General features: G+C 46.9%; 1 protein-coding gene across 1 annotated transcript in view; it reads right to left on the bottom strand.

Moving 5' to 3' along the window:
* Positions 1-25,484, bottom strand: part of ITM2C (integral membrane protein 2C) — a 93,137-nt gene extending 67,653 nt beyond the window's left edge. Inside the window, exon 1 of the mRNA XM_029067164.2 lies at positions 25,180-25,484. Coding sequence (XP_028922997.1) covers positions 25,180-25,281 — 102 coding nt within the window. The 5' untranslated portion in view covers positions 25,282-25,484. The remainder of the gene's footprint in view (positions 1-25,179) is intronic.
* Positions 25,485-26,929: the final 1,445 nt, after the last annotated feature.

Below are 26,929 nucleotides of genomic sequence, written 5' to 3'. Positions count from 1 at the left end.
TGCACTACATGGGGCACATAATCTAATCTCCATTTTAAAGAGGGAGAAACTGAGGACCACCATAGATATTAAGTGGCTTTTACCCAAAGTGAACTGCACTGGTGGGATGTAAGCTCCCTAAGGGTAGACAGCAAGCTCAGGGTACAGTGCTTAGCACCAATAGGTTCTCAATAAAGAGCTCAGATCAGAGGATAAAACATTTTCATCATCTAAAATCCTCAAACTGAAACTTCTGAATCTCCCTAAACTTAAGTTCAAAGCAAAGTTACTGGGGAGTGAAATTTGAGGAAAGGGCCAAACATTCCTTAGGCCATGGAAGAGCTAGCTCCCCTCCCCACCTGGCTGAGCCAGAACTGCTTTCTCAGAAGTAAAAGGATAACTCTTAGCTGCAGCCCACCAGGGCTGTTTTAGACACTCTGCTGCAAACACACAGGAAAGAGAAAAATGTTCTCCTTCTAACAAGGTTGTTTCATGACAAACCTCACCGACATTTTTCTTTCCATAGACTTTTAAATCTATTATTTGTGTCACTTCGCTGCTTCATGTACAGAGAGACTAGTTAAAATGGTTAGAGTCTCGGTACATGCACCAAGAGAATCAATTAATTAATGACATTTACTGAAGCCTTGTGAGGTAGCTTGGGAATCATTCAATCTTATTTATTGAGCACTTACGGCATGCAGAGCACTATACCAAACACTTGGAAGAGTACAATATAACATAATTAGTACATATGTTCCCTGCCCTCAACGAGCTTACAGTTAAGCTGGGGAGCTTACAGTCTATAGGGGAGAAAGTACAAGAATAGCAAGGTATCTGTTCCCTGCCTTCAAATAACCTAAAATCTAATGGGAGAGACAGACAAAATATATTATCGATAGCAAAAGGGGGAGGAAGCCCTAGCATAAAAGTGGAAGCCGTACACACACAACAGGATGGAACAGCTGAAAAAATAATTGAATGTACAGATGACTATCATTTAAATGATTATTATTAGTCTCATGCTGTGAGAAGCGGCATGGCCTAGTGGAAAGAGTACAGGTCTGGCAGTGAGGAGGCTTGGGTTCTAATTCCAGGTCCTCCACTTACCTGCTGTGTGACCATGGGCAACAAAACTAACTTTTCTGTGCCTCACTTTCCTCATCTGTAAAATGGGGTTTACATACTTTTTCTCCCACCCTCTTTGACTGTGAGCCCCATGTGAGCCAGAGACTGTGTCCAGCTGGATTATCTTGTATCTACCTTAGCACTAGGTATAATACTTGGCACATAATAAGCATGTAAATACTATAATTATATTATTATTATCTGATTGTTTCTACCCCAACACTTAGCCCAGTGCTTGTCATATAGTGAATTCTTAACAAATACCACAATAATAATGATTGTTATTATTAATAGTAGTAATAATGTCATTAAATCAAAGTGGGTATATGTTCTAGAGTGCTAAGATAGGATCAAAGTACACAAGTATCTAGGGTGGTGCTAGCATGAGGCAAATGAGGTGCTGTGAATTCATCAGAGAAAAAAGGTGGGATTTTAAGAGGGTTTTAAAGATGGGAAGGGCTGTGATCTGACAGATTTGGCAGAGAAGGGAGTTCTTGGCTGAGCTAACCCAGCAAACCAAAGTGCGCATGTTTAATTACAAGACTTGTTCCACTCTCGTGCTTCGTAATCGGGAGTTGGCTGAAGGCTTCCACAAAAACCTCCTCTAGTAATATTTCCTCGATGAGCATGCCACTCTGAAATGAATACTTACATCCTTTCTAAAATCACTGCCCAGGCTCTCTGACTTTGTGCTGAAAGTCTTGGAACTCTAAAGGCTAGGCGGTAAGTCATCAACAATGCAGATAGCACAGGAAACTGCTAATATCAGGAAGAGAGGCAGGGAGGGAGGTTAAAGATGTCAGCTTCAGTTGTGTGTGCCAAAAAAACGGATGAATTTCTATGAGCTGGCATGGGTCACGCTAGAAAGGAAAAAAAAGACTCCCTAATTACGGGAGGCACAAGGAGGAAAATGTGCTTGCCCTGTGCTGCCAGCCTAGTGCCTATGCAAATAGACAGTCAATACAAAGGCAAATCCATTGCAACCATAGCAGCAAAGACAAGGCGGTGCAATTAATGAAATGCTTTGCTAAAAACGCCTTCTTCTCGAGATCATTTAAGTCAGGGTTTCTTGGCTTTGCAGCACACAAGCTATCCCCTTAAGACCGAGACCACATTAAAGCAGTCAAAACAGTTGGCTCCTGAAGACAGAGCTGGGGCTGCCGGTGTTCATTAGAGCACAAAGAGAGGTGCATGGAACAGGAAAAAAAAGGAGGAAAAGCTCTGGTGTGTGCAAGTATACCACACGCACACTCTCTCTCTCTCTCTCTCTCTCTCTCTCTCTCTCTCTCTCTCTTTTTCTGCCTCTCTTTCTCTCTCTCTCTCTGATTTCCCCCAGCTGAATCAGAGGTAGGCAGAAGAAACACTATTTAGACTTCATCGGCTTCCTTTATTTTATATGCTTATCAGAAAATTACTCCCCAGGAAGGAGACTCAGCTGCAGTGATTTACGCTGGCAACGAGAACTGCCAGAACACTGTGGAGTTTGGAGGCACCCTGGATTTAAACAAAATATTGTGTTAGCTTATTTTACTGGCTTGTAAAATAGGCCCACAGATGCCCAAGGCCATGAAACACCACAGGGACTAGAGTACTTAGAAAAATTGCTTTCATAAAGTCTGGCAGACTGAACTTGGCCACTTTTCAAAAGGCAAGTCTCAAACTTGTTTTGAGGCACTTCCCCCAGTCCCCCTCCTTTTTTTTTTTTGGTCCTCTGAAGTAATAGGAGGGCTGGACTCCTGCCATCACTCATTGTGGAGAAGTTGGCTTCCCCACTTCCCCCAACGTGCACGGGCTCCTGGACACATGAACACACATGTGAAACTGCTCCCCTTCCCGCACATGGTCAACTTGGTCTGATTTTCCAACTTCGCCAGATAATGCTGAATGGTTGGAGTTAAGGGGGTGGAGAACAGGAAGGGCGAACTCCCAGATAATAATAATGATAATGGTATTTGTTAAGCACTTACTCTATGCCAAGCACTGTTCTAAGCGCTGGGATAGATAAAACGTAATCAGGTTCTCCCACATGGGACAGTGTTAATCCCCATTTTACAGATGAGGTAACTGAGGCACAGAGAAGTTAAGTGAGTTGCCCAAGGTCATACAGCAGACAACTGGCAGAACCGGGAGTACAACCCTCTTCCTCTGATTTACAAGCCCGTGCTCTTTCTACTAAGCCATGCTGCTTCTCACTTCAGGCTCAGCTAAGGGTGGCTCTTAACCCCCTCAATGAAGGAGAGAAAGTGTCCAGAGGAAGGGCTTTCATTCCCAGTAACAAAATCAAATTCAGTTTCAAGACCTTCCAAGTGACACACCTCCTTCCTTGCAAGGTACCCACAAATGGAAGGGCACCCCAATCTTTTCTTTGGAAGATCACATTTGGTAGCTGACTCAAATTTTGAGATCTGTTTGGAATTTTTATCACTGAGCTTCTCCTCCCCAGTGTTGCTCTCCATCTTCGATCCCACCCACACGCACACCAAATGAATAAATGCAACGTGGGTCACTTTGGATAGACAATCTAGACTACCTTCCTCCCAGTTCATAAGATCTTCCCATTTGCAAGACCATATTCATCTGCAGTCCGTTCTTGCCCAGAAGACTCCCCTGTAGAAAATACCCTTCATCCTACGCTACCCGGATATTCCCAGGCCAAAAGCCAAGAACTGGGCATCAACATGACCAAATGTAAAGAGTGCAGGCCTGGGAGTCAGATGACCTGGGTTCTAATCCCAGCTCCACCACTTACCTGCTATGGCAACTTAGGCAAGTCATCCCTCTCCCACATCCTCCCTTTGGCCTGCAACTCTCTCCCCCTCCATGCCACCAGACCACCATTCTCCTTGCCTTCGAAGTCTTATTAAGATCACATCCTCCTGAAGGCCTTCCCCTATTAAGCTCTCTTTTCCTCCAGCTCCCTCTCACTTCTGTGTCGTCTATGTGCTTGAGTCTGTGACCTATGAAGACTAGATATTCACCCACCCTCTGCCCACAGCTTTTATATACACATCTGTAACTTATTAATAGTAATATCTGTCTCCCCCCTTTAGACTGCACAGACTCTAGACTGTAAACTTATTATGGGCAGGGAATATGTCTGTTAATTGTTATGCGGTGCTCTCCAAGCACTTACTGCAGTGCTCTGCACACAGTAAACGCTCAATAAATTTGACTGACTGGCTGACTAGACTGTAAACTCTTTGTGGGCAATGAATGTGTCTATCAATTTTGCTGTATTGCACTGTCCCAAGCACTTAGTACGGGGCTCTACACATAGTAAGTGCTTAATAAATACCAGTGACGGAACTGGTTAGCTTAACTTCTCTGTGCTTCAATTTCCTCAATTGTTAAAGTTGGGATTCAATACTTGTTCCCCTCCTACTTAGAGTGTGAGCCCCATGCGGCACATGGATTGTATCCAATCTGCATATAATTTATCTACCCTAGATTTTAGTGCAGTTCTTGGCACATAGTAAGTGCTTAACAAATACCACTATTATTATCAGCTACCTCCATGGACTTTGTTCTCTCTCTTCATCTTTTCCCTGGGAGAGCTTCTGGAACTCCTTTCCTAAGCATCAGTGCCACAATCCACAATGGAGTCCAAGTCATTGGAAGCAGGAGAAGCAGTGTGGCTTAGAGAGGCGGCATGGCTCAGTGGAAAGAGCCCGGGCTTGGGAGTCAGAAGTCTTGGGTTCTAATCTCACCTCCCCCACTTAGCGGCTGTATGACTTTGGGCAAGTCACTTCGCTTCTCTGTGCCTCAGTTACCTCATCTGGAAAACAGGGATTAAGTCTGTGAGCCCCACATGGGTCAACCTGATTACCTTGTATCTACCCCAGTGCTTAGAAACAGTGCTTGGCACATAGTAAGTGCTTAACAAATACCATCATTATTACCTTCCTGAGTTCTACGGAGGCGAGAGCACACGCCAAAGACCTAATTGTCCCTCCACAATGGAAACCATGTGATGAGGGCTGATGACAGGGTAAGTCTATGGAGCAAGCTTTTTGTGTTTGCAATCAACATTCTATTATTAGGCCCGGCGATCGTAATAATATTGCTTCTGCACCTACGTATTGGCTTTTGCCGAGGACATGAAATTCCTTCTCATAGATCTGAATCTGTGGGAACAGTATTCCAGGGACATAGGCAGAAATTAACCATAAATCATAGCTGGGAAAATAATGCCTTGCCCGAGGTCAATGGGAGTATCATGGCCAGGTCAGGATCACTTTCAGATGCAGTCCTTATCCCATAAGAGGCTCACAGACTAAAAGGGAGGAAGACCAAGTACTTAATCCTCAATTTACAGATGAAGAAATAGGCACAGAGAAGTGTCTTGCCAAGTTCTAAAAAACACAGGCTTACCTTTCGTTGTGGACAGGAATCATTCCTACCTACCAACTCTATCGTCTTGTACCCTTTCAAGTGTTTGTACAGTGCTCTGCACATAGGAAGCACTCAGTAAATCCCATTAATGATGATGGCCTGCATCTGTGTATGTAGGTAGCATCAGGATACACTGCATAAATACCACCACCACTATACCCTGCAGAGATCCAGCCCTAGGGCTGCTTCTTGAGGTTCTGCCTCCCCAACCTTCAGATAGCGAGTCATTGACAAAGATGGGCTAGAATAGTATAGTGGATAGAGCCCGGGGCCTGAGAGTCAGAAGGTCATGGGTTCAAATCCCAGCTCTGCCACTTGTCTGCTGTGTGACGTTGGGCAAGTCACTTCACTTCTCTGTGGCTCATTTACCTCATCTATAAAATGGGGATTGAGACTGTGAGCCCCACGTGGGACAGGGACTATGTCCAACCCGATTAGCTTATATCCACTCCAGTGCTTAGTACAGTGCTGGGTACATAGTAAGCACTTAACAAATACCATTATTATTATTAAGATCATTAGAACCCAGATCACCTGACTTCATGCTCAATACTCTGTCCTGTGCTCAATTCTTGAAAATAGGAAAGTACTTATAAACCAGAGCAAAGTGCTCTCAGGGGGCAGGCACCACTTCTCGCAGTACAGCTCCAGGTCCAGAATTTTGCCATCTCCACCTGGGTGAATGGGGAGGAGTGGGAGGGAGAAGTAACCAAGCTGCAACACCCCAACCTTTTGCGTCCTTCTTTGCCTCCCCTCATAACTCCCAAAGCTTCCCACCCTCCAGCAGAGAGTGAGAGCCAAGCCAAGCAAGAGGCTAAGTCAGGAGGCAAGATCAATTTTCATTTTCATTTGCAAAAGCTTCTCATGGTAGGCAGGGAACATGTCTACCAACTCTATTATATTGTACTCTCCCAAGTGCTTAGTAAGGTGCTCAGCAATCAATACAATTGAATGATTCCCCAAACCATCCTAAGAGTCCAAAAAGAATGGACAACAGGAAGTGGTCACCTGTCTCACAGCTGAGCTCTAGCCCACATCCTGCCTCTGGCCTGGAACCCCCACCCTCCTCTAATCCAACAGACAACCACTCTCTCCTGCTTCAAAATCTTATTGAAGTCAAATCTCCTCCAAAAGGTCTTCCCAGACTAAGCCTCATTTTTCTCATCTCCCACTCCCTTCTGTGGCATCCTGACTTGCTCCCTTTGCTCTTTTCCCCCTCTCCCTACCCCAAAGCACTTATGTACACATCTGTAATTTTATTTATCCCTCTGCTCTTCTCTCCTCCCATTTCCAAAGCACTTACATACATATCTGTAATTTTATTTATTTGTACTGATGTCTATGACCCCGACTCTAGACTGTGCGCTCGTTGTGGTCAGGGAATGTTGCTGTTTATTGTTGTAACATACTTTCCCAAGCACTTAATACAGTGCTCTGCACATAGTAAGCTCTCAATAAATATGACTGAATGATGAATGAATGAATGAATGAACTGGAGGAAGCCCTAATGCCAAACTGGGACCAAATTGTATGAGCCTTGACTAAATGACACTTTAATCCACTAAGGTTTGACCAATATCCTGGAACTGAATGGAAGGCAAGGAATACAAAGTCCCCACTCAGGTGCCTTCGGTTTGAAAGCATAAACCCATTTATACATCATTTCATTCACCATTTCTGCACCTTTTGCTAATTACCCAGAGACGTAAAGATCTTTTCCACACCACCCCACATCCTGTCTGTCGTCTCAGCTTGACTGTGAGGGTGACGGCAACCCACTTCTAAAGGCCAAGAGTGTGATTGCAAGCAATATTGACTTTAAAGCTGGAGCACGTATGAAGTGAAATTGGGTTGCAGTAGAGAGGAGGGTCGGGGAAGCTATTCTTAATCAAAAGCAAGGGTCATCACAAGCATCGGGAGATGGGGAGAAAACCACAGCAGAGAAAAAGACTACATGTAAATGTTTCTCTCTCCTTCCACTTCTCCTCATCTCCCCCTCAAAACACTCACCCATTCTTATAGAAATAAAGTTCCCTGAGCTGGAGGTCATCACGGGAAATACAAGGTTGGCTTGTCCCAGAAACCCCCTTCGAGGAATAGCTAGGACCCAGCTTGGCTCTCTCCTATATTCATTCACTCATTCAGTCAATCGTATTTATTGAGCACTTACTGTGTGCAGGACACTGTACTAAGTACTTTGGAGAGTACAATATAACAATTAACTGACACATTCCCTGCCCACAAGTTTATATCTTACAGCCAAGATCTGGGACTACCAAACCGTAAACTAGCTCCTTGTCTTTCATTTATTCATTCAATCAATTGTATCTATTGAGCACTTACTGTGTGCAGAGCACTATACTAAGCACTTGGAAGAGTACAATACAATAATGGACACATTCCATGCCCACAATAAACTCAAAGTCTAGAGGGGGAGACAGATATTAATATACATAAATAAATTGCAGTTACATAAATATGTGCTTTGGGGCTGGGGGGGGCGGTGAATTAAGGGATCAAATCAGGGCAATATAGAAGAGTGTGGGAGAAGAGGAGAGGAGGGTTTAGTCAGGGCAAACTTCTTGGAGGAGATGTGCCTTCAGTAAGGCTTTGAAGTAGGGGAGAGCAATTAATTATCTGTCTGCTATGAGGAGGGAGGGTGTTGCAGGCAAGAGGCAGGATGTGGGCAGGAGGTCAGCAGCAAGACAGACAAGGTCGAGGTAACACTAAAAGGTTAGCATTAGAGGAGTGAAGTGTGCAGGCTGGGTTGTAGCGAGCTGAGGCAGGAGGGGGCAAGATGATTGAGGGCTTTCAAGCTGATGCAGAGGAGGTGGATGGGTAACCACTGGAGTTCCTTGAGGAGAGGGGAAACGTAGATTTGGTCCATTCCAAGACCAGCAGGGTAGGGCGAGTAATATGGGGGGCTGAGGAAGACTGGGATGGTCTGTGGGAAAGAATCAATCATTCAGTGGCTTTTACTCCTCTGCTACTTGTCAGCTCTGTGACTTTGGACAAGCCACTTAACTTCTTTGTGCCTCAGGTACCTCATCTGTAAAATGGAGATTAAGACTGTGAGCCTCAGGTGGAACAACTTGATAACCTTGTATCTATACCAGTGCTTAGAACAGTGCTTGGCACATAGGAAGCACTTAACAAACACCATCATTATTATTATTATTATTATTCAGCATTTTGTGCCAAGCACTGTACTAAACACCTGGAAAATACAGGTACAATATAGGTGGTAGACACAATCCCTACCCTCAAGGAGCTTACAGTCAAGTAGGGGGGACAGACATTAAAATACACTCTAGCCTGTAAACTCGCTATGGGCAGGGACCACGTCTGCCAATTCTGTTGCATTATACTCTCCTAAGCGCTTAGTACAGTGCTCTGCACACAGTAAGTGCTCAATAAATACAATTGATTGATTAAAGGAAACAACAGGTAAGAATTGGAAAGCTCCGAAAAGCGACAAAGAAAAGGAACTCAAATGGTGAGCAGAGCGTTCATTCATTCATTCAATAGTATTTATTGAGCGCTTACTATGTGCAGAGCACTGTACTAAGCGCTTGGGATGAACAAGTCGGCAACAGATAGAGACAGTCCCTGCCGTTTGACGGGCTTACAGTCTAATCGGGGGAGACGGACAGACAAGAACAATGGCACTAAACAGCGTCAAGGGGAAGAACATCTCATAAAAACAATGGCAACTAAATAGAATCAACCAACAGCAGGCACTTGACTGGCATTCCCCTGGCTAAACGCTCTTGAACCTGGCCCAACCCCAGCTGGGCTCCAGGACCACAGGTTCAAATTCAGCCCAGATTTGGTCAGGACTAGAAGGATCTCATGCCCGGCACCATGAAGTGGCCTAGTGGAAAGAGCACGGGCCTGAGAGGACTTGGCTTCTAATCCTGGCTCTGCCACATGTCAGCTGTGTGACCTAGGGTGATTCGCTTAACTTCTCTGGGCATCAGTTACCCCATCTGAAAAAGGGGACTAAATCCTACTCCCTCCTACTTAGCCTGTGAGCCTCATGTGGGACAGAGACTGTGTTCAATCTGATTAATTTAGAAGCAGTATGGCTCAGTGGAAAGAGCATGGGCTTGGGAGTCAGAGGTCATGGGTTCTAATTCTGGCTCTGCCACTTGTCAGCTGTGTGACTTTGGGCAAATCACTTAACTTCTCTGTGCCTCAGTTCCCTCATATGTAAAACTGGGATTAAGACTGTGAGGCCCACATGGGACAACCTGATTACCTTATATCCCCCCAGTTGCTTAGAATAGTGCTTGGCACATAGTAAGCACTTAAAAAATACCATCATCATCATCATCATCTACCCCAGCATTTAGTACAGTGCTTGGTATATAGTAAGTGCCTAGAGTCATCTAGAGTGTAAGCGCATTATAGGCAGGGAATGCATCTGTTATATTGTTGTGTTGTATTTCCCCAAGTGCTTAATACAGTGTTCTGCAAACAGTAAGCACTCAATAAATACAATTGATTGATTGACTCCTTGCTTAACAAGTACCAGAATAAAAAGAAGATATTGAGGCGCAGCCATATAGAGGCAGAGCGTCGGCCTGTGCCTGGCTCTTCCTCCACACAGGCTCCACTCCCAGCTTCCATGGGAGCAAACACACAGTTTTCCCAGTAGCCGCACCATAGCCCACCAGCCTTCAAGGAGCACTTACTGTGTGCTAAGCGCTTGGGAGAGCATAATATAACCACAAATAGACACATTCCTGCCCGCAATGAGCTCACAATCTAGAGGGGGAGACAGGCATTAATATGAATGAATGAATGAACGAACGAACGAACGAATGAATGACCAAACAAACAAACAAACAAACAAATAAATAAATAAATAAATAAATAAATAAATAAATAAATAAATAAATAACAGATATATACATATGTGCTGTGGGGATAGGACAGAGGATGAATGAAGGAGCAAGTAAGAGTGGCACAGAAGGGAGTGGGAGAAGAGGAGAAGAGGGTTTAGTCAGGGAAGGCTTTTTGGAGGAGATGTGCCTTCAGTAAGGTTTTGAAATGTGGAAGAGCAATTATCTGTCTGATATGAGGAGGAAGGGTATTCCAGGCCAGAGGTAAGATGTGGGCGAGAGGACGGCAGTGAGATAGACGAAACTGAGGTACAATGAGAAAGTTAGCATTAGAGGTACAAAGTGTGTGGGTTGAGTTATAGTAGGAGAGTGGTGAGGTGCGATAGGAGGGGGCAAGGTGATTAAGTGCTTTAAAGCCAGTGGTGAGGATTTTTTGTTTGATACGGAGGTGTAATGGGGGAGTGAGCCTTTACTGGCATCAGTCAGATATTTTTTGGTAGGGGGCACCGGGTCCATAGGCTGGGGATCAATTCTGTGCTCCGCACACAATCACACCATAGGAGCTCAATCAATACTGTTACCGTTATTGCAAACTGGCAAGCTCAGGAGGGCACATAATGACTAGGAAACTGCTGTATGCCTTATTATCTCAACTCTGCCTCAAACTACCTCCATCTGACTCTGCTCTGTCACCCCCTATCAACAAATTCCATTTTCCTGGGACTGTAATGTAGCCTTGGGATTACAATGCGCTGGTGCAGTGCTCCATTTTGAGAGAAGTCTCTTTGAGGGACATGAGTCTAAAACCCAGAGGTAGAGAAGGAGGAGGTAAATGTCCTGCTGGGAATGTTTAAAATTCCCACAGTTCTTTTTTTTTTTTAAGGGTATTTGTTAAACACTCACTATGTGCCAGATACTGTACTGAGCGCTAGGATAGATACAAGTTAATGAGGTTGGACATAGTTCCTGTCCCACATGAGGTTCATAGTCTTAATCCCCATTTTCAGATGAGGTAACTGAGGCACAGAGAAGTGAAGTGACTTGCCCAAGGTCACAGCAGACAAGTTGCAGAGCCAGAGATAGAACCCAGGTCTTCTGACTCCCAGACCCTTGCTTTATTAATTAATTAATTCATTCAATAGTATTTATTGAGCGCTTATTATGTGCAGAGCACTGTACTAAGCACTTGGAATGTACAGTTCAGCAACGGATAGAGACGATCCCTGCTCAATGACAGGCTCACAGTCTAATCGGGGGAGGCAGATGGACAAAAATGAGACAACATAATCACGATAAATAGAATCAAGCTTTAACCACTAGGCCACACAATGAAACCAATCCATATATACTGGGGTTCCAAAGGCTCCTACCATAATCTGTGGGGAAAAGACAGTCAAATGCTTTTTTTTCCCTCTAATTGATCAGTCCCAGGAGGCAGGCGTTCATCTACACTGGCTCTGGGGTACAGGATCAGATTTCTGTATTATTAGTGCCCTGGGCCATGTTTCTTCAGAAAAGCCTGGCAAGAGTCAGGGCCTTCCAATACTGTTTCCAGTCCAGGTCCATGCGTCTGCTAGGGGAAGTGGGGATTTGGAGTTCTCTGAGGGCAGGAAACATGTCTCCCAACTCTGCAGCATTGTAGAAAGATTTTTCAGGTTATTTAGGCAGATTATTAGATAGAAGACAGATTATTCAGCATGGCTTAGTGGTTAGGGCACAAGCCAGGGAGTCAGAAGGTCATGGGTTCTGATCCTGGCTCCACCACTTGGCTGTGTGACCTTGAGCAAGTCACTTAGCTTCTCTGGGCCTCATTTCCCTCATCTATAAAATGGAGATTAAAACTGTGAGCCTTATGCGGGAAAGGGATTGTGTCCAACCCAATTATCTTGTATCTATCCCAGCGCTTAGAATAGTGCCTGGCACATAGTAAGTGCTTAATAAATACCATTATTATTATTATTATTGTTATTAACCTACCCCAGCAGTTAGCACTCTTCCAAGAGCTTAGTATGGTGCTTTGCACAGTAAGCACTCAATAAATACAATTGATCGATGGATTGATTACAAGGGAAGCCTAAGAGCAGAAAGACTTTGTGAAAGGCTTTGCAAGTGACTAGCCCTAAGCCTGGGACAAAGGTCCACAAAGTGGTGAAGAGGAGAATTAAGTTGAGTTTGTTTTTAAAAATGAGTCTTTGGGAACTAAAACCGGCAGGTGCTTTAAGGAACAGCACAACAAGTTGCATGGCAGGGTCAATATACTAAAAATTTCTGAGGTGTTTTTAGTTGTGTTTCAAAACAGACTGTAAACTCACTGTGGGCAGGGAACATGTCTACCAATTCTGTTGTACTGTACTCTCTCAAGTGCTTAATATAGTGCTTTGTACTCAGTAAGAGCTCAATAAATATCATGGACTGACTGATTCATTGTTGTCTTGTCAGTAAGTAACCTGGAAAGTAGTTGCCAGGAATCTACTTAGCCACAAAAAAGTTTTATCAAGCTAAATTACTAGTAATACTATTTATGGTCTTTGTTAAGGGCTTGCGTACTAGTGCTAAGCACTAGGGAGTTACAAGATCATCAGAATGTACTCCAAGAATAATAATGTATTTGTTAAGCACTTACTATGTGCAGAGCACTGTTCTAAGCGCTGGGGTAGACACAGGGGAATCAGGTCGCCCCATGTGGGGCTCACAGTCTTAATCCCCATTTTCCAGATGAGGTAACTGAGGCACAGAGAAGTTAAGTGACTTGCCCACAGTCACACAGCTGACAAGTGGCAGAGACTGTAACCAATCCAGAAGATGACAAAGCAGTATGCTTAGCTGTTGAGCCAGAATACAATCATTGATGTCTTTGTGTCCCTATCCACTAGAGGAGCCCATGTTGGTTGCTGGGAGCTCCAGAATGGCTTCTGCAGCTCTGGACTTTCTTTCTTGAATGTCCTAACCTGTCCATGTCCTCTCTGTCCCTTCCTTCTGGTTGCCCCATCATCCACTCCTATAACTCACTCCAGAAATTTGGAAAGGAATGGCAGCAGGGACATTGGGTAATAACTTTTTTGAGTCAGGGTGGGGTGGAGGGGAGAGGGGAGGTGTCAAGGGAGGACTTTTTAAGATAGGGGAGACAAGGGCAAGTTTGAAAGCAGTGGGGGAAAAGCCACTGGAGAGGAAACAGTTGAAGATGGCAGTCAGGGAGGGAAAAAGGAAAGGGGGGCAAGTGTTTTGATAAGGTGCAAAAGGATGAGGTCGGAGGCACAGGTAGAAGGGGTGGATTTTGAGAGGTGGCAGGAGATTTCCTCTTGAGATACTGCTGGGAAAGATGCAGTGTAGTCTAGTGGAAGGAGCATGGACCTGGGAGTCAGAGGACCTGTGTTCTAATCCCGGTTCCACTTTACCTTTTGTGTGATTTTGGGAAGTCACTTAACTTCTCTGTGCTTCAGTTCCTCCTTTCACAAAATGGGGATTCAATGCCTGTTCTCCCTGTATAGACAGTGAGCCCCATGTGAGATTTGATTATCTTGCATCCACTTCAGTGCTTAGTACAGTGTCTGGCACACAGTAAGTGCTTAACATACAGTCCTCTAGACTGTGAGCTTGTTGTGGGCAGGAATGTGTCTGTTGTAATATTGAACTCTCCTAATCACTTAGTACAGTGCTTTGCACACAGTAAGCACTCAAAAAATACGACTGAATTGAATTACCAAATAATAGTCCAATTACTAGTACAACAAGTTTTAGAGAAGACAACTACCTATTTTTTGATGTTGCTCTTGTTTCTTATTCTGTTCTTCCATTTCTCATTTTTTGCACGAAAGGGGAAGAGAATCCCCTCACCCTCACTTGGAATATGAAACTCAATACCAGCTACAAAATGGGTGAGGGCTCAGTGGTATCTGTTGCTGTTGAGAGCTCAGATATTCTCTTCTGGAATCGATTATCGCATCCATTGTCTTTATCAACCATCTTGTAGTGAGTGCTACTGGACATAGGAGGATCAAGCAAGAGGCTGTGGATGGCTCAGTGCAAACCATCCTCGCTGCCACTTGTCAGCTGTGTGACTGTGGGCAAGTCACTTAACTTCTCTGAGCCTCAGTTACCTCATCTGTAAAATGGGGATGAAGACTGTGAGCCCCACGAGGGACAACCTGATTACCTGAATCTACCCCAGCACTTAGAACAGTTCTCTGCACATAGTAAGCGCTTAACAAATACCAACATTATTATTATTACTGGAAAAACAATTGAGACAAATGTCATCTTCTGGAGGTAGGACATATCTTTCCCCTTGACTATTGGGGTCTGGACAATTCTCATCCCAAATGTCAAAGGGTCGGAAAAGAAAAGATGTAAATCACAACCTCACTTTGCCTCGGTTATCTCATCTATAAAATGGGGACGATATACCTGCTCTCCCTACCTCTCATTTAGATTGCAAGCCCTGTATGGGGCAGGGACTTCGACTGATTCTCTTGACCTATCACAGTACTTAACACAGAGCTCTAACACAGAATGAGTACTTGATAGATATTACCTCTGAAAAAAAAATTGATTAGGTTACAAAAGCTAAAACGGGGAAAACATCAGTGATAGTCTCCCTCTGTGTTCTACCTGGATTTTGTCATGCACAAGGAAGAATTTATCTTAGCCTGATGAGGTTAGAGTGCCTACATACCAGACACAGTCTCTCCTGTTTATCTAGAAATGGTTATGCTATAAGAGTAGTTATAAAAGCAACTCCAAAAGGTTGGAGGCAGGCTTTGTACTGCTAGGGACAACTAGAACCTGAAAGTGTTGAAGAAATGAAATTAGGAGGTGGGGTGGTCAGCAAACTTTTTTCTAAAGCCTTCAGATATGGGACACGACTAAAGTCCTGACCTGTTGGGTCCATTCCTCCTCCTGCCATTTTAACTTGGGAAGCAGTTTGATCTAGTGGATAGAGCCTAGTTCTGGAAGTCAGAAGGACCTGGGTTCTAATCCCAGCTCCGCTACTTGTCTTCTGTATGACCTTGGGCCAGTCATGTCACTTCTCTAGGACTCAGTTACCTCATCTGTAAAATAAGGATTGAGACTGTGAGCCCCATGTGGAACAGGGACTGGATTCAACCTGATTTGCCTGTATCCACTCCTACGCTTAGTACAGTGGCTGACACATAGTAAGCACTCAGCAAATACCACAATTATTATTACTATTATGATTATTATTTTTATAAACTAGTCCAACCAGTTTAAGTAGAAATAGTAGTAGTATTCATTGAGCATCCATGGATTACAATGGGCTGTTCTAAGAGCTTTATCACCAATGACTCAAAATAAAAGCAGGAGCATGAGGAGGGAGAGCCTTATTCTGGGGTGTGCTGCTCGCCACTTGCAAACAAAAAACTCCTCCCCACTGGCTTGAAAGTACTCAATCACCTTGCCCGCTCCTACCTCACCTTGCTACTCTCCTACCACGACCCAGCCCACACACTTTGCTCCTCTAATGTTAACCTTCTCACTGTACCTCCATCTCGTCTAACTCACCCCCAACCTCTCACCCACATCCTGCCTCTGGCAGGGAACACCCTCTCTCTTCACAGCCAAAACACAATAAGTCTCTCATGACTTCAAAGTCTTATTGAAGACGCATCTCCTCCAAGAGGCCTTCCCTGACTAAGTCCTCCTTTCCTCTTCTCCCACTCCCTTCTGCATTGCCCTGACTTGCTCCTTTTATTTATGCCCCCTCCCAGCCCCACAGCATTTATGTGCATATCTGTAATTCATTTATTTATTCATTTATATTAATATCTGTCTCCCTCTAGACTGTAAGCTAGTTGAGGGACGGGAATGTGTCTGTTTATTGTTGTAGTGTACTCTCCCAAGCACTGAGTATTCTCCTAAGCACTCGATACTACTGAATGAATAAATCTAGACCCCACCGCACTTTTGTACACATTGTTAAGCTCCATTGTTTCCCTTACCTGTAGTTTATTTTAACGTCTGTCTCTTCCCCAGACTGGGCATAGATAGTGTCTACTAATTCTTTCAGACTCTCCCAAATTCCCAAGGTATAGTGCTCTGCACACAGTAAGCACTCTATAAATACCATTAATTTGATCCTAAAGTTATCACCAAAACTCATTCATCATGAACAAGCTCAACTAGCAAGAAGGAAGCTCCAAGCAGGAGAATTCAGTGAGGCGTTTGCTGTGCAAATTGCTTTGAAAACACCTTCCCCTGACCCATAGCACCTCCTAACAATAATAATAATAATAATAATTGTGGTATTTCTTAAGTGCTTACTGTGTGCCAGGCACTGTACTAAGCGCTGGGGTGGATACAGCAAATCAGGGTGGACATGGTCCCTGTCCCACCTGGAGCTCACAGTCTTAATCCCCATCTTACAGATGAGGTAACTGAGGTTCAGGGAATGCCTGGGGAAATAGACTTGCCTTCAGACTTCAGACTTCAGACAATAGACTTCAGACTTGCCCAAGGCCACACAGCAGACAAGTGACAGAGCTGGAATTAGAACCCATAACCTTCTAACTCCCAGGCTCGTGTTCATCCACTAGGCCATGCTGCTTCTCCTAGGAACAAGCTGGTAGACCCACTGAGGAAGAGATGCTCCAATCTGCCCTGGGTGCAGAAGCACAGATGTTGCAGCTGTACCCCCCAGAAACCATGGCAGGTGACCAGGCCCAGCCCAGCTCATCTCCAGAGCAGGTCCCAACTGCACCCCTCGTTAAAGGTTGATGAAACTCTAAACCGCGACTCATTGGCTTCTTGGATACCAGCAAATTTGAAAAACAAAGGGCTGTTTTCTAAATGTGCTCACAAGTACTGGGTAGGAGGATCAAGATCCATTAAAGGGAAAATGTTTACATTTTCATTTCATGGTGGGGAAGTGGGCAGGAGAGGGGAAAGAGGAGAGAAAATCCCAAATTTCAGAGTCTGATTAAAACCCAAACGTTGAGTGCAATTTTGTTTGGCAAGTAATACAGATCAGCCAGTTTCTGCATGGCCATTCAATTCCATGAGGCTATTAGTTTCTCATTGGCTGTAGAATGGTGATGAGTATATTTTTATTACAGACCCTTAAAATATTGTGATTTCCTCAAAATTAAGTGGAATTTCTGATTGAGTTTGAATTACATCCACTCTCTTTGCTTCAAATTGACCATCTTAAGTGGACTGTGGGGCAGGCTCAGATAGGAGCCACTCTAGGGCCCTTAGTCTATTTCCCCATTAGGATAACTTTTTGTGTAACAAAGAATTAGCATGTGAGCTGTTACCATTCCTAGTCACCGAATCTCTGCAAGTCTGCCAAGCTCCCCGGGGCGGCGAAGGCCGAGCCCGATCCCTTTCCAGCCGAGCCTTCTGTTACCAGAACAGTCATCCTGAGGAAAGCCAAAAGCATCTGGTAGAGACTTTTTCTTCCCGCTGCCAGTTCATGTTAAGGGTGGAGAGTATTTGAGCACTGGAGGACACACTCAGGAGAGGGAAGAAAACTGATTTGGGAAGAGCTGACCTTAATTTGTACTCTCCCAAGTGGTTAGTACCGTGTTCCGCATGTAATGAGCGCTCAATAAATACGACTGATTGATTTCCTTCTGAGCTTATCACCAACTGCTAAATTGAAAAAAAAAACACTCCACTCTCCCCACCCCCAACTAAAAATGGATGATTTTAAGGGGCTTAAACCTTCTGTGCACTCTCACAGATGAGAACGATCCCACCGTGAGCCTACAGACTTCAGCAATGTAGGTTACTAGGCTCCTCTGCAAGAAGTCGCAATCCCCGTTACCTCACAATGACTTTTTTTTCCGAGATGCAGGTTTTCGGGAAATTGTAAGCCAATTGTCTAAAAGCCAAGAGAGCACAATTTCTTGGTGTTTTAGTGCTTTTAAAGAAAAGTGAAGAGCAATTGGTGATTTAGTTCCAGCTTTTCGACAGTCCTCCAGCTGAAACACCCAAGAATGCCTGATGAGGTCTGTTCCTAATGCATCAACAGATTTCATCGTTAGTCACCCTTGCCTGTACATGACAGAGACACTGACCGCCCCAGCTGGGAACCTTTCTTCATTCCAACTAAGAGCCGATTCGTGTCCAATCATGTGTGGCGGACACATTGCCAATCCCCACTCTCTCAGCCCTTGACTCGGTGCCATCCCTAGAAGGCCAGCTTGTCTGTCAAACTACTTCTCTACTGACTCGCTCTGGCCCAAGCACCCAACACGGTGCCCTTAACATGGCCAGATTTTTCCAAGAGCCAAAGGGTCGGGCGGAACCAACTCTCTCCACGTCTATTTTCTGACAAGATGTCATTTGTTTCGTTTTCAGTTGGTACGCGCAGCTTTCCCATTCCTCAAACTATGAGAGCTGCCAATTTATGGCAGCTTTCTTTTAATTCCAGCGTAAGAGACCAATGCACTCAAATACCATGGTACATTCTTAATGCAATTGCTCAACCCCTCACCCTGTCCTGTTCGACAACTGTCTAAATCTACTGGATAAGACATGTCTAGCTCTACTAAGTAGGCTATATGTCGTCAAAATGAAGCAACTTTTTAGAACAGCCAAGCAAATTAGCACAGGCCTGCAGTCCCCTTGGTCTGAAAGAATGGAGACCAGGCCTCAAAAAAAAAAATTCAAGATGAGCACCTCACATGTTATTTTCCTAAAATACCTAATACTCATTGCCATAAATGCATCATCTAAGACAAAGGGTTTCCACCTTTCAAAGAAAAGGTACTCCATCAGTCTCAAAGTTTCTCCCTAAAAAGCTCTTTCCCCTTCCCCACCCTGTCCCAAACACCCCAAAACACTAAAATCAATGCAGCAGCCTGGCAGACGACAAGCGAAAGCAAGTTACGAGTGCCTCCATAAGCAGGAGTATTGAGCAAAGCTCTCCCATAACCTGCTCCTGCACTGCTTCTTGCTGTCTTGCTGGAGGCCCAGAACGCTCACGCTTACGTTCTCCAGTGCCTGCAGCATGGTCTAGTGGCATCAGAGGACCTGGGAGTCAGGGCACCCGGGAGTCAGAGGACCTGGGTTCTAACCCCAGCTCTGCCACTTGTCTGCTGTGTGACCTTGGACAAATCGCTTAACTTCTCTGTGCCTCAGTTACCTCATCTGAAAAGTGGGAATTAAGGGGGTGAGCCGCTAGTGGGACAGGGACTGTGTCCACCTGATGAGCTTATATGTAACCCAGTACTTAGTATAGTGCCATATAGTAAACGCTTCGCAAATACCACGGGCAAAAAAATAGTGCATGAAAAAGGGTAAGCATTAAAGACCATATAAATGTAAGGTACAGGCTTGGGAAGGCTCACAGTTTTGTCAGACTCACTTGTAAGGCTGGTTTAAGTAATGCCAAATATCATTAATTAATAGCAATTATCAGACACATAGAATTATTCTGTACTCTGGCAGTTAGTTTGAGATTGTCTCCCCTCCCACTGTCTCAATCAGTTGATCTGACAACTTCAGTGATGGGTCTCCCATTCTCTGTGTAGCCTGTGTAGTTATAAAAAGCACTCAGGCACAAAGATGGGCTTTGACAAAATAAAAAATAAAAAATTCAGCATTAAGTTGAAATGGTCTGTACCCACTAGGTAATATTCCCTATCTATCCATTTACCTCCCCAAGCAAGGGACCAGCAGATCCAAGGTCAAGAAATGTTATTGGACTATAAACAACATTTCTATTTATTGCTCAAACCTAGGGGTTTTTTAAAAGGCCATTTTCTCCTCTGGCAACACATGCCAATCTCCTCAAATTCATATCTCCTCTCCAGGCAGAAAGCTATTAAATAATTCTATTCTCTAGTGGTGTCTTCTCAAGTTAAGTCCCGAGATCCCAAACCTGCAGATCCACACAGAGCGCCACAGCCAACACCTGGGAGTGCACTGAGGCAGTGTGGCCTAATGGATAGAGCATAAGCCTGGAGGCAGAAGAACCTGGATTCATTCATTCATTCAATCATATTTATTGAGCACTTAATGAGTACAGAGCACTGTACTAAGTGCTTGGAATGTACAATTCAGCAACAGATAGAGACAATCCCTGCCCAACAACGGGCTCACAGTCTAAAAGGGGGAGACAGACAGCAAAACAAAACAAGCAGACAGGCATCAATACCACCAAAATAGATAAATAGAACGATAGATATATACACATCATTAATAAAATAGAGTAATAAATAATATATACATATATACACAAGTGCTGTGGGGAGGGGAAGGGGTAGAGCAGAGGGAGGGAGTAGGGGGAAAGGGGAGGGGAGGAGGGGCAGCAGGCTCAGTCTGGGAAGGCCCCCTGGAGGAGGTGAGCTCTCAGTAGGGCTTTGAAGAGGGGAAGAGAGTTTGGCGGAGGTGAGGAGGGAGGGCATTCCAGGTCATTGGTAGGACGTGAGCCAGTAGTCCATGGCGGGACAGACATAAATGAGGCACCATGAGGAGGTGAGTGACAGAGGAATGGAGTGTAGGGGGTGGGCTGTAGAAGGAGAGAAGGGAGGTGAGGTAGAAGGGGCCAAGGGGATGGACAGCTTAGAAGCCAAGAGTGAGGAGTTTTTGCTTCAGGCAAAGGTTTATAGGCAACCACTGGAGGTTTTGGGGTTCTAATCCCAGCTCTGCCACTTGGCTGTGTGACCTTGGGCAAGTCACTTCACTTCTCTGTGCCTCAGTTCCCTCATCTGTAAAATGGGGATTAAGAATGTGAGTCCCACGTGGGACAACCCGATCACCTTGTATCCCCCCAGCACCTAGAACAGTGCTTCACACATAGTAGGTGTTTAACAAATACCATCATCATTAGTATTATTAAATATCATAGAAAAAATGATGATGATGTTGGTATTTGTTAAGCGCTTACTATGTGCAGAGCACTGTTCTAAGTGCTGGGGTAGATACAGGATCATCAGGTTGTCCCACGTGAGGCTCACAGTTAATCCCCATTTTACAGATGAGGGAACTGAGGCACCGTGAAGTTAAGTGACTTGCCCACAGTCACACAGCTGACAAAAATGGGCACAAAACTTTATTGGAAGGGTTGGCCTGCTCTCATGGACTCCTTAATCAATCAAAAGCGCGTACTGAGTGCTCACTGTGGGAACATACAATTCAACAGAGTTAGTAGACGCATTCCCTGAGCAGTGTGGCTCAGTGGAAAGGTCACAGGCTTGGGAGTCAGAGGTCATGGGTACTAATCTCGGCTCCACTACTTGTCAGCTGTGTGACCTTGGGCAAGTCACTTAACTTCTCTGAGCCTCAGTTACCTCATCTGTAAAATGGGGATGAAGAATGTGAGCCCTATATGGGACAACCTGATTACCTTGTATCTATCCCAGTGCTTGGAACAGTGTTTGGCACACAGTAAGTACTTAACAAATACCAACATTATTATTATTAATTATTATTATTCCCTGACCACAAAGGGCTTAATGCTTAAAATTACCTAAATGGGGCAGAGTGTAGGAGTTCTCTGGGTAGACAATACAATTCTAATGTATTTCAAAGTCAAAGTCAAATAAGCAGCAGGTAGGACTATGTAGGCAGAAAGAAGGGGTCCACTACAGAGTCCTAAGGGACCACCTGCAGGCTGAAGCTGGGGGGATGGGGAGGGTTCGGGGGAGAACAAAGAGAAAAAAACGAAGTAGATGTAGAGAAGAGGAAAGATTGAAGGGGATCCTTCCTTCAGCCACACTGTCAATCATCAACAGCATTTTCTGAGAACCTAATGTGGGCAGCACACTGGTCTAGGTGCTTAGGGAGCATAAACCAGAAGAGATCTAGTCCCTCCTGTCCTGGAGGAGTTTAGGATACGGTCTAATTAATGTGTTGGTGAAGCCCAAGGGATATTAGCATAAATATCACCTCTGGAAAAGTGGTTTGCTCATCCAGTAAATAGCACTTAACACTGTGAGGGCAGAGGGCTCCATTTTACATATTGCACAGGGAAGGAATATTTTAGCCGATGGGATCAGAGAGAGAAAAAAAGACTGTGAGAATCAGGTATTTCAGCCTTGCATACAAAATGCCCAAAGTCTAACAGCTCACAAACATCTTACCGGTCCTCTCATTTGCCCTAGCAGATTTCAGTCTGTACTACTGGAACAGGAAAACAAAATTTCAGGGTTGATATTTTGACTGTAAACATTTATGTGGTTTTGTGCTTCCACAGTGATGGTCCAATAGTTAGGTTGCGCTGCCTATTAATGTTTTTAAAGGCCAATGCACATTTCCCACTAGGGTTGACATGTTCAGGAAAGAGCTGATGTATCTGTTAACCTAATGATTCTTTACCGCTACTTGCACGGTTACAAGCCCTGGCCGATTAACGACCTGCAAGTCGCAGCTGCCGGTGAAGCACTGCTTCCTCTGAGGAGACTGGATGTGTGGGTGAATGTAGAAACTGCGTATTCTGAATAAGAAATTTGTGGCTTTTTGTTCGATTAATCTTCGATGAAGGGAAGAAATCATGATTCTGTGACCTCACGCAGTTTGGGAGTTAAGGGCATCACAGATTCACCATGACTTCACTGCAAGATGGAAGATGGAGACCTGTAAAGGACCTACTCCTTAACCACAGACTGATGGATAGTTGCAGGGTCAGGGGAGAAACAAGGGGATAGATTCCTTCAAGTCAGGAAGATTTTGCCTTTTTTATAGTATTCGTTAAGCACTTATATGCATCAGGCACTGTACCGAGTGCTTCCTTTTTGTCTCGGGAGTTTCCGAAATGGTTTTTAAAAAGGGTCTTAAGTTAAATAGCACAGGGTCTCATCATCGGGATTTCACAGGGTCTCATCATCGGGATTTACTGGGCGCCGATGTCTATGGGGTAGAAGCAGTGTAAGCTTCTTCATCTCCAACGTGGTCTTTTCCGTAATACGACGACAGGGAGAGACCTTCGACCTACAGGGTTGAAGTTTAAGCCCTTAGAACCCGGGAAAAGTTCCCCCTTCACCCTATACCCCTGTTTCTGGCACAGCCGGTGGAGCCAAGTGGGGACTGTGAGTCCCTTTCCCAGGGAAGAGGGGGAGGGAAGATGCCGCAGGAGGGGGTCAGGAAGAAAGGAGAAAGGAAGAGGGGAGATAGGAAGAGGGAGCCCCGATGAAATCACCACCCAAATCCATCCGGGGGAGCTGCTCGGAGGGAACGGGAAGGCGGGGCGACCGCCGGCCTGGAGCTGGGGGAGCACCCTTCTCGGCATTTTGATATCAGCTACCTTCCAAATGTCACTGCCCCCACGGAGAAGCAGCGTGGCTTAATGGAAGGAGCCTGAGCTTGGTTGTCAGAGGATGTGGGTTCTAATCCCGAGTCCACCACTTGTATGTTGTGTGACCTTGGGCAAGTCACTTCACTTCTCTGTGCCTCAGTTACCTCACCTATAAAATGGGAATTGAGACTGGGACCCCCACGTGGGACAACCTGGTTACCTTGTACCTACCCCAGCGCTTAGAAGAGCGCTTGACACATAGTAAGGGCTTAACAAATACCATCGTCATGATTATTATTAGCCAAAGTCCGCTAGCCCTTCCAGGATCCTTCTGCACGACGCCCTCGGGGAACTCCACTCCCCTCAGCGGGTCGTGGATTCTCCTACTAAAGGGTCCCGGGGCAAGAAGAAGAAGGGTACTTGTTAGGTGCTATGTGCCAAGCGTTATGTGCCAAGTGCTGTTCTAAGCACTATGTGCCAAGCGCTGTTCTAAGCGCTATGTGCCAAGTGCTGTTCTAAGCACTATGTGCCAAGTGCTGTTCTAAGTGCTATGTGCCAAGTGCTGTTCTAAGTGCTGACTATGTGCTAAGCACCGTACTAAGCACTGACTATGTGCCAAGTGCTGTTCTAAATGCTATGTGTCAAGCGCTGTTCTAAGCACTATGTGCCAAGCGCTGCTCTAAGTGCTATGTGCCAAGAGCTGTTCTAAGCACTATGTGCCAAGCAATGTTCTAAGCGCTTTGTGCCAAGTGCTGTTCTAAGCGCTGGGGAAGAATCCAGGGCGTCGGGCGGGGCTCTCCGAGGTGGAGAGCCCTTCCCCGCAGAGGCCGGTCCTGGGAGGGTCCACCCGGGTGCCCCCCGCAGCGATCCCTTGTCTTCGCCTTGGCAGTTGAGCCTCCCCGGGGTTCCGGGGTCCGGGGGGTCCCGGGGAGAGGGGTGGCCCTCCGCGGCCGCCCACGCCGCTGTCCCCGAGGAAGAAGGGCTCCCCCAGCCCCCAGCCCCCAGCCCCGGCCCGCACACCCCGGACCCTGCGGACTCCCCTGGACCCTCGGACCCTCCGGACCTCCCTGGACCCCCGGAGCTCCCAGACCCTCGGGACCCCCTTGGACCCTCAGACCCTGGAACCCCGGGACCCCGGGCTCTCCCTGGACCCCCGGATCCCCCTGGACCCCCGGACCCCCCAGACCCTCGGGACCCCCTTGGACCCCCGGATCCCGCGGACCGCCCCGGACACCCCCGGACCCCGGGACCCTCCGGACCTCCCTGGACCCCCGGACCCTCCCAGACCCTCGGGACCCCGGACTCCCCCTGGACCCCTGGGACCCCGAATCCCCGGATCCCCTGAACCCTCGGACCCCCCCCCAACGCACCCCGGACCCCCTGGAACTCCGGACCCCCGCACCCCCCGACCCCTCCTGGTCCTGGACCCCCAGGACCCCCGGACCCTCCAGACACCCCGGGACCCTCCGGACACCCCTGACCCCGGGGACCCCGGATCCCCCCACGGACCCTGGACCCCCGGACCCCCCCACGGACTCCTCCCGGTCCTGGGCCCCCCGGGCCCCCCGCCCCTTCCCGGTCCTGGACCCCCAGACCCCCCGGCCCACCCCCCACCCCCGGCGCCCCCCGACCCACCAGACAGTGCGGGAGCAGGATCTCCGAATTGTCTCCATCGGCCGCTGCCTCCTTGTCGGGCTTGAGCCCGGCGGCCGCCTGCTGGAAGCTGATCTTCACCATCGTCCGCACCCGCACCCGCACCCGCACACGGACCCGGACCCGCGGACACGGGCGAGGACACGGGCACGGAGCAGCGGACGGCGCTCGGGATGCTCTGCTGGATTGGCTGGGCTGGGCTGGGCTGGGCTGGGCTGAGCTGGGCTGGGCTAGGCTGGGCTGGGCTGGACGCTCACTCTCCAGCAGCCGCCGGAAGTTTTCTCCTTTTTTTCTCCTCCTCCTCCTCTCCTCCTCCTTCTTCCCCTCCTCTTCCTCCTCCTCCTTCTTCCCCTCCTCCTCCTCCTCCTCCTCCTTTTTCTCCTCCTCCTCCTTCTTCCCCTCCACCTCCTCCTTCTTCCCCTCCTCCTCCTCCTCCCCTCCCCCACCTTTTCCACCCCACCCCCCCCGCCAAGTGTCCCGCCCCCCGGCCGCGGGCAGGTTTTCCCTCCACAGGTGGCCACAACGGCCCCCCCACCCCCGGCGGCCTTGGGAGGAAGAGGGGGGTCGGGGTCCGGGGGTCCGGGGGTCCGTGGCCTGGAAAGACTGGGGCTGCCCTCCACTGGAACATCAGCGCAGCGACTGATAATAATCATGTTGGTATCTCTTAAGGGCTTACGATGTGCCAAGCATCGTTCTAAGCGCTGGGGTAGATAAAAGATCATCGGGGGTCCCACGTAGGGCTCGCAGTCTTCATCCCCGTTTTACAGATGCGGGAACTGAGACCCGGAGAAGTGAAGTGACTTGCCCAAGGTCACACAGCTGACAAGCGGCGGAGCCGGGATTAGAACCCATGACCTCTGACTCCCAAACCCGGGGTCTTTCCACTGAGCCATGCTGCTTCTCTAGGAGGGGAACGGCCGATGGACCGCTTTCAAGTCAGGGGGAAGGAGCTTCTGTTACAAGGGCCAGCCCCCTCCTCATTCCTCAGTCAATCAATCAATCAATCAATCCGTGGCATGACCTCCCCGTCCGTAGGCTCCGGATCCCGTAGGCTCCGGACCACCACTCTCTCCACTCTCAAAGCATTCCTAAGGTCACATCTCCTCCAAGAGGCCTTCCCTGATGAAGCCCCCTTTTTCCCCCAATCGCTCTCCCTCTGCGAGGTCCATGCACCTCGAACTGTGACCTCTGGACACTTGATATTCTCCCATCCCCAACCTCACAGCATTTCTATGTACATCTTTATGTGTACATAAGAGACTTATAAATGGCTTATTTGGGAAGCAGCATGTCATAGTGGTTAGAGCACAGGCCTGGGAGTCAGAACATCATGGGTTCTAACGCCGGCTTCGCCACTTTTCTTTTGCGTGACCTTGGGCAAGTCACTTGACTTCTCTGGGTCTCAGTTTCCTCAGCTGGTAAAATGGGGATGAAGACTGTGAGCCCCATGGGGGACTCCACCCTCTCTACTCAACATAACTCACTCACTCCCCCCATCCCTTCGCTGTTCTCACACCAACCCACAGCCCTGGATCACCGCCACTGTCCGCCTCCTTCGCTCTTATGCTCGAGCCGTCTGAACGCTGCTGGTGGAAATCTAAACACCAGGCCGACCTTGTCCACTTTAAATTTGTCCTTTCTTGCCTTAACTCTGCCCTCTCCTCTGCCCGGCAAAACTATTTCTCTTCCCTTATTGACACCCTTGCCCATCACCCTCATCAGTTGTTCCAGA

Source organism: Ornithorhynchus anatinus, chromosome 1 (assembly GCF_004115215.2).
Source record: "Ornithorhynchus anatinus isolate Pmale09 chromosome 1, mOrnAna1.pri.v4, whole genome shotgun sequence".
NCBI classification, from domain to species: domain Eukaryota; kingdom Metazoa; phylum Chordata; class Mammalia; order Monotremata; family Ornithorhynchidae; genus Ornithorhynchus; species Ornithorhynchus anatinus.
Note: the sequence above shows the minus strand (reverse complement) of the source record. Positions and strands in the feature narration are given on the sequence as shown.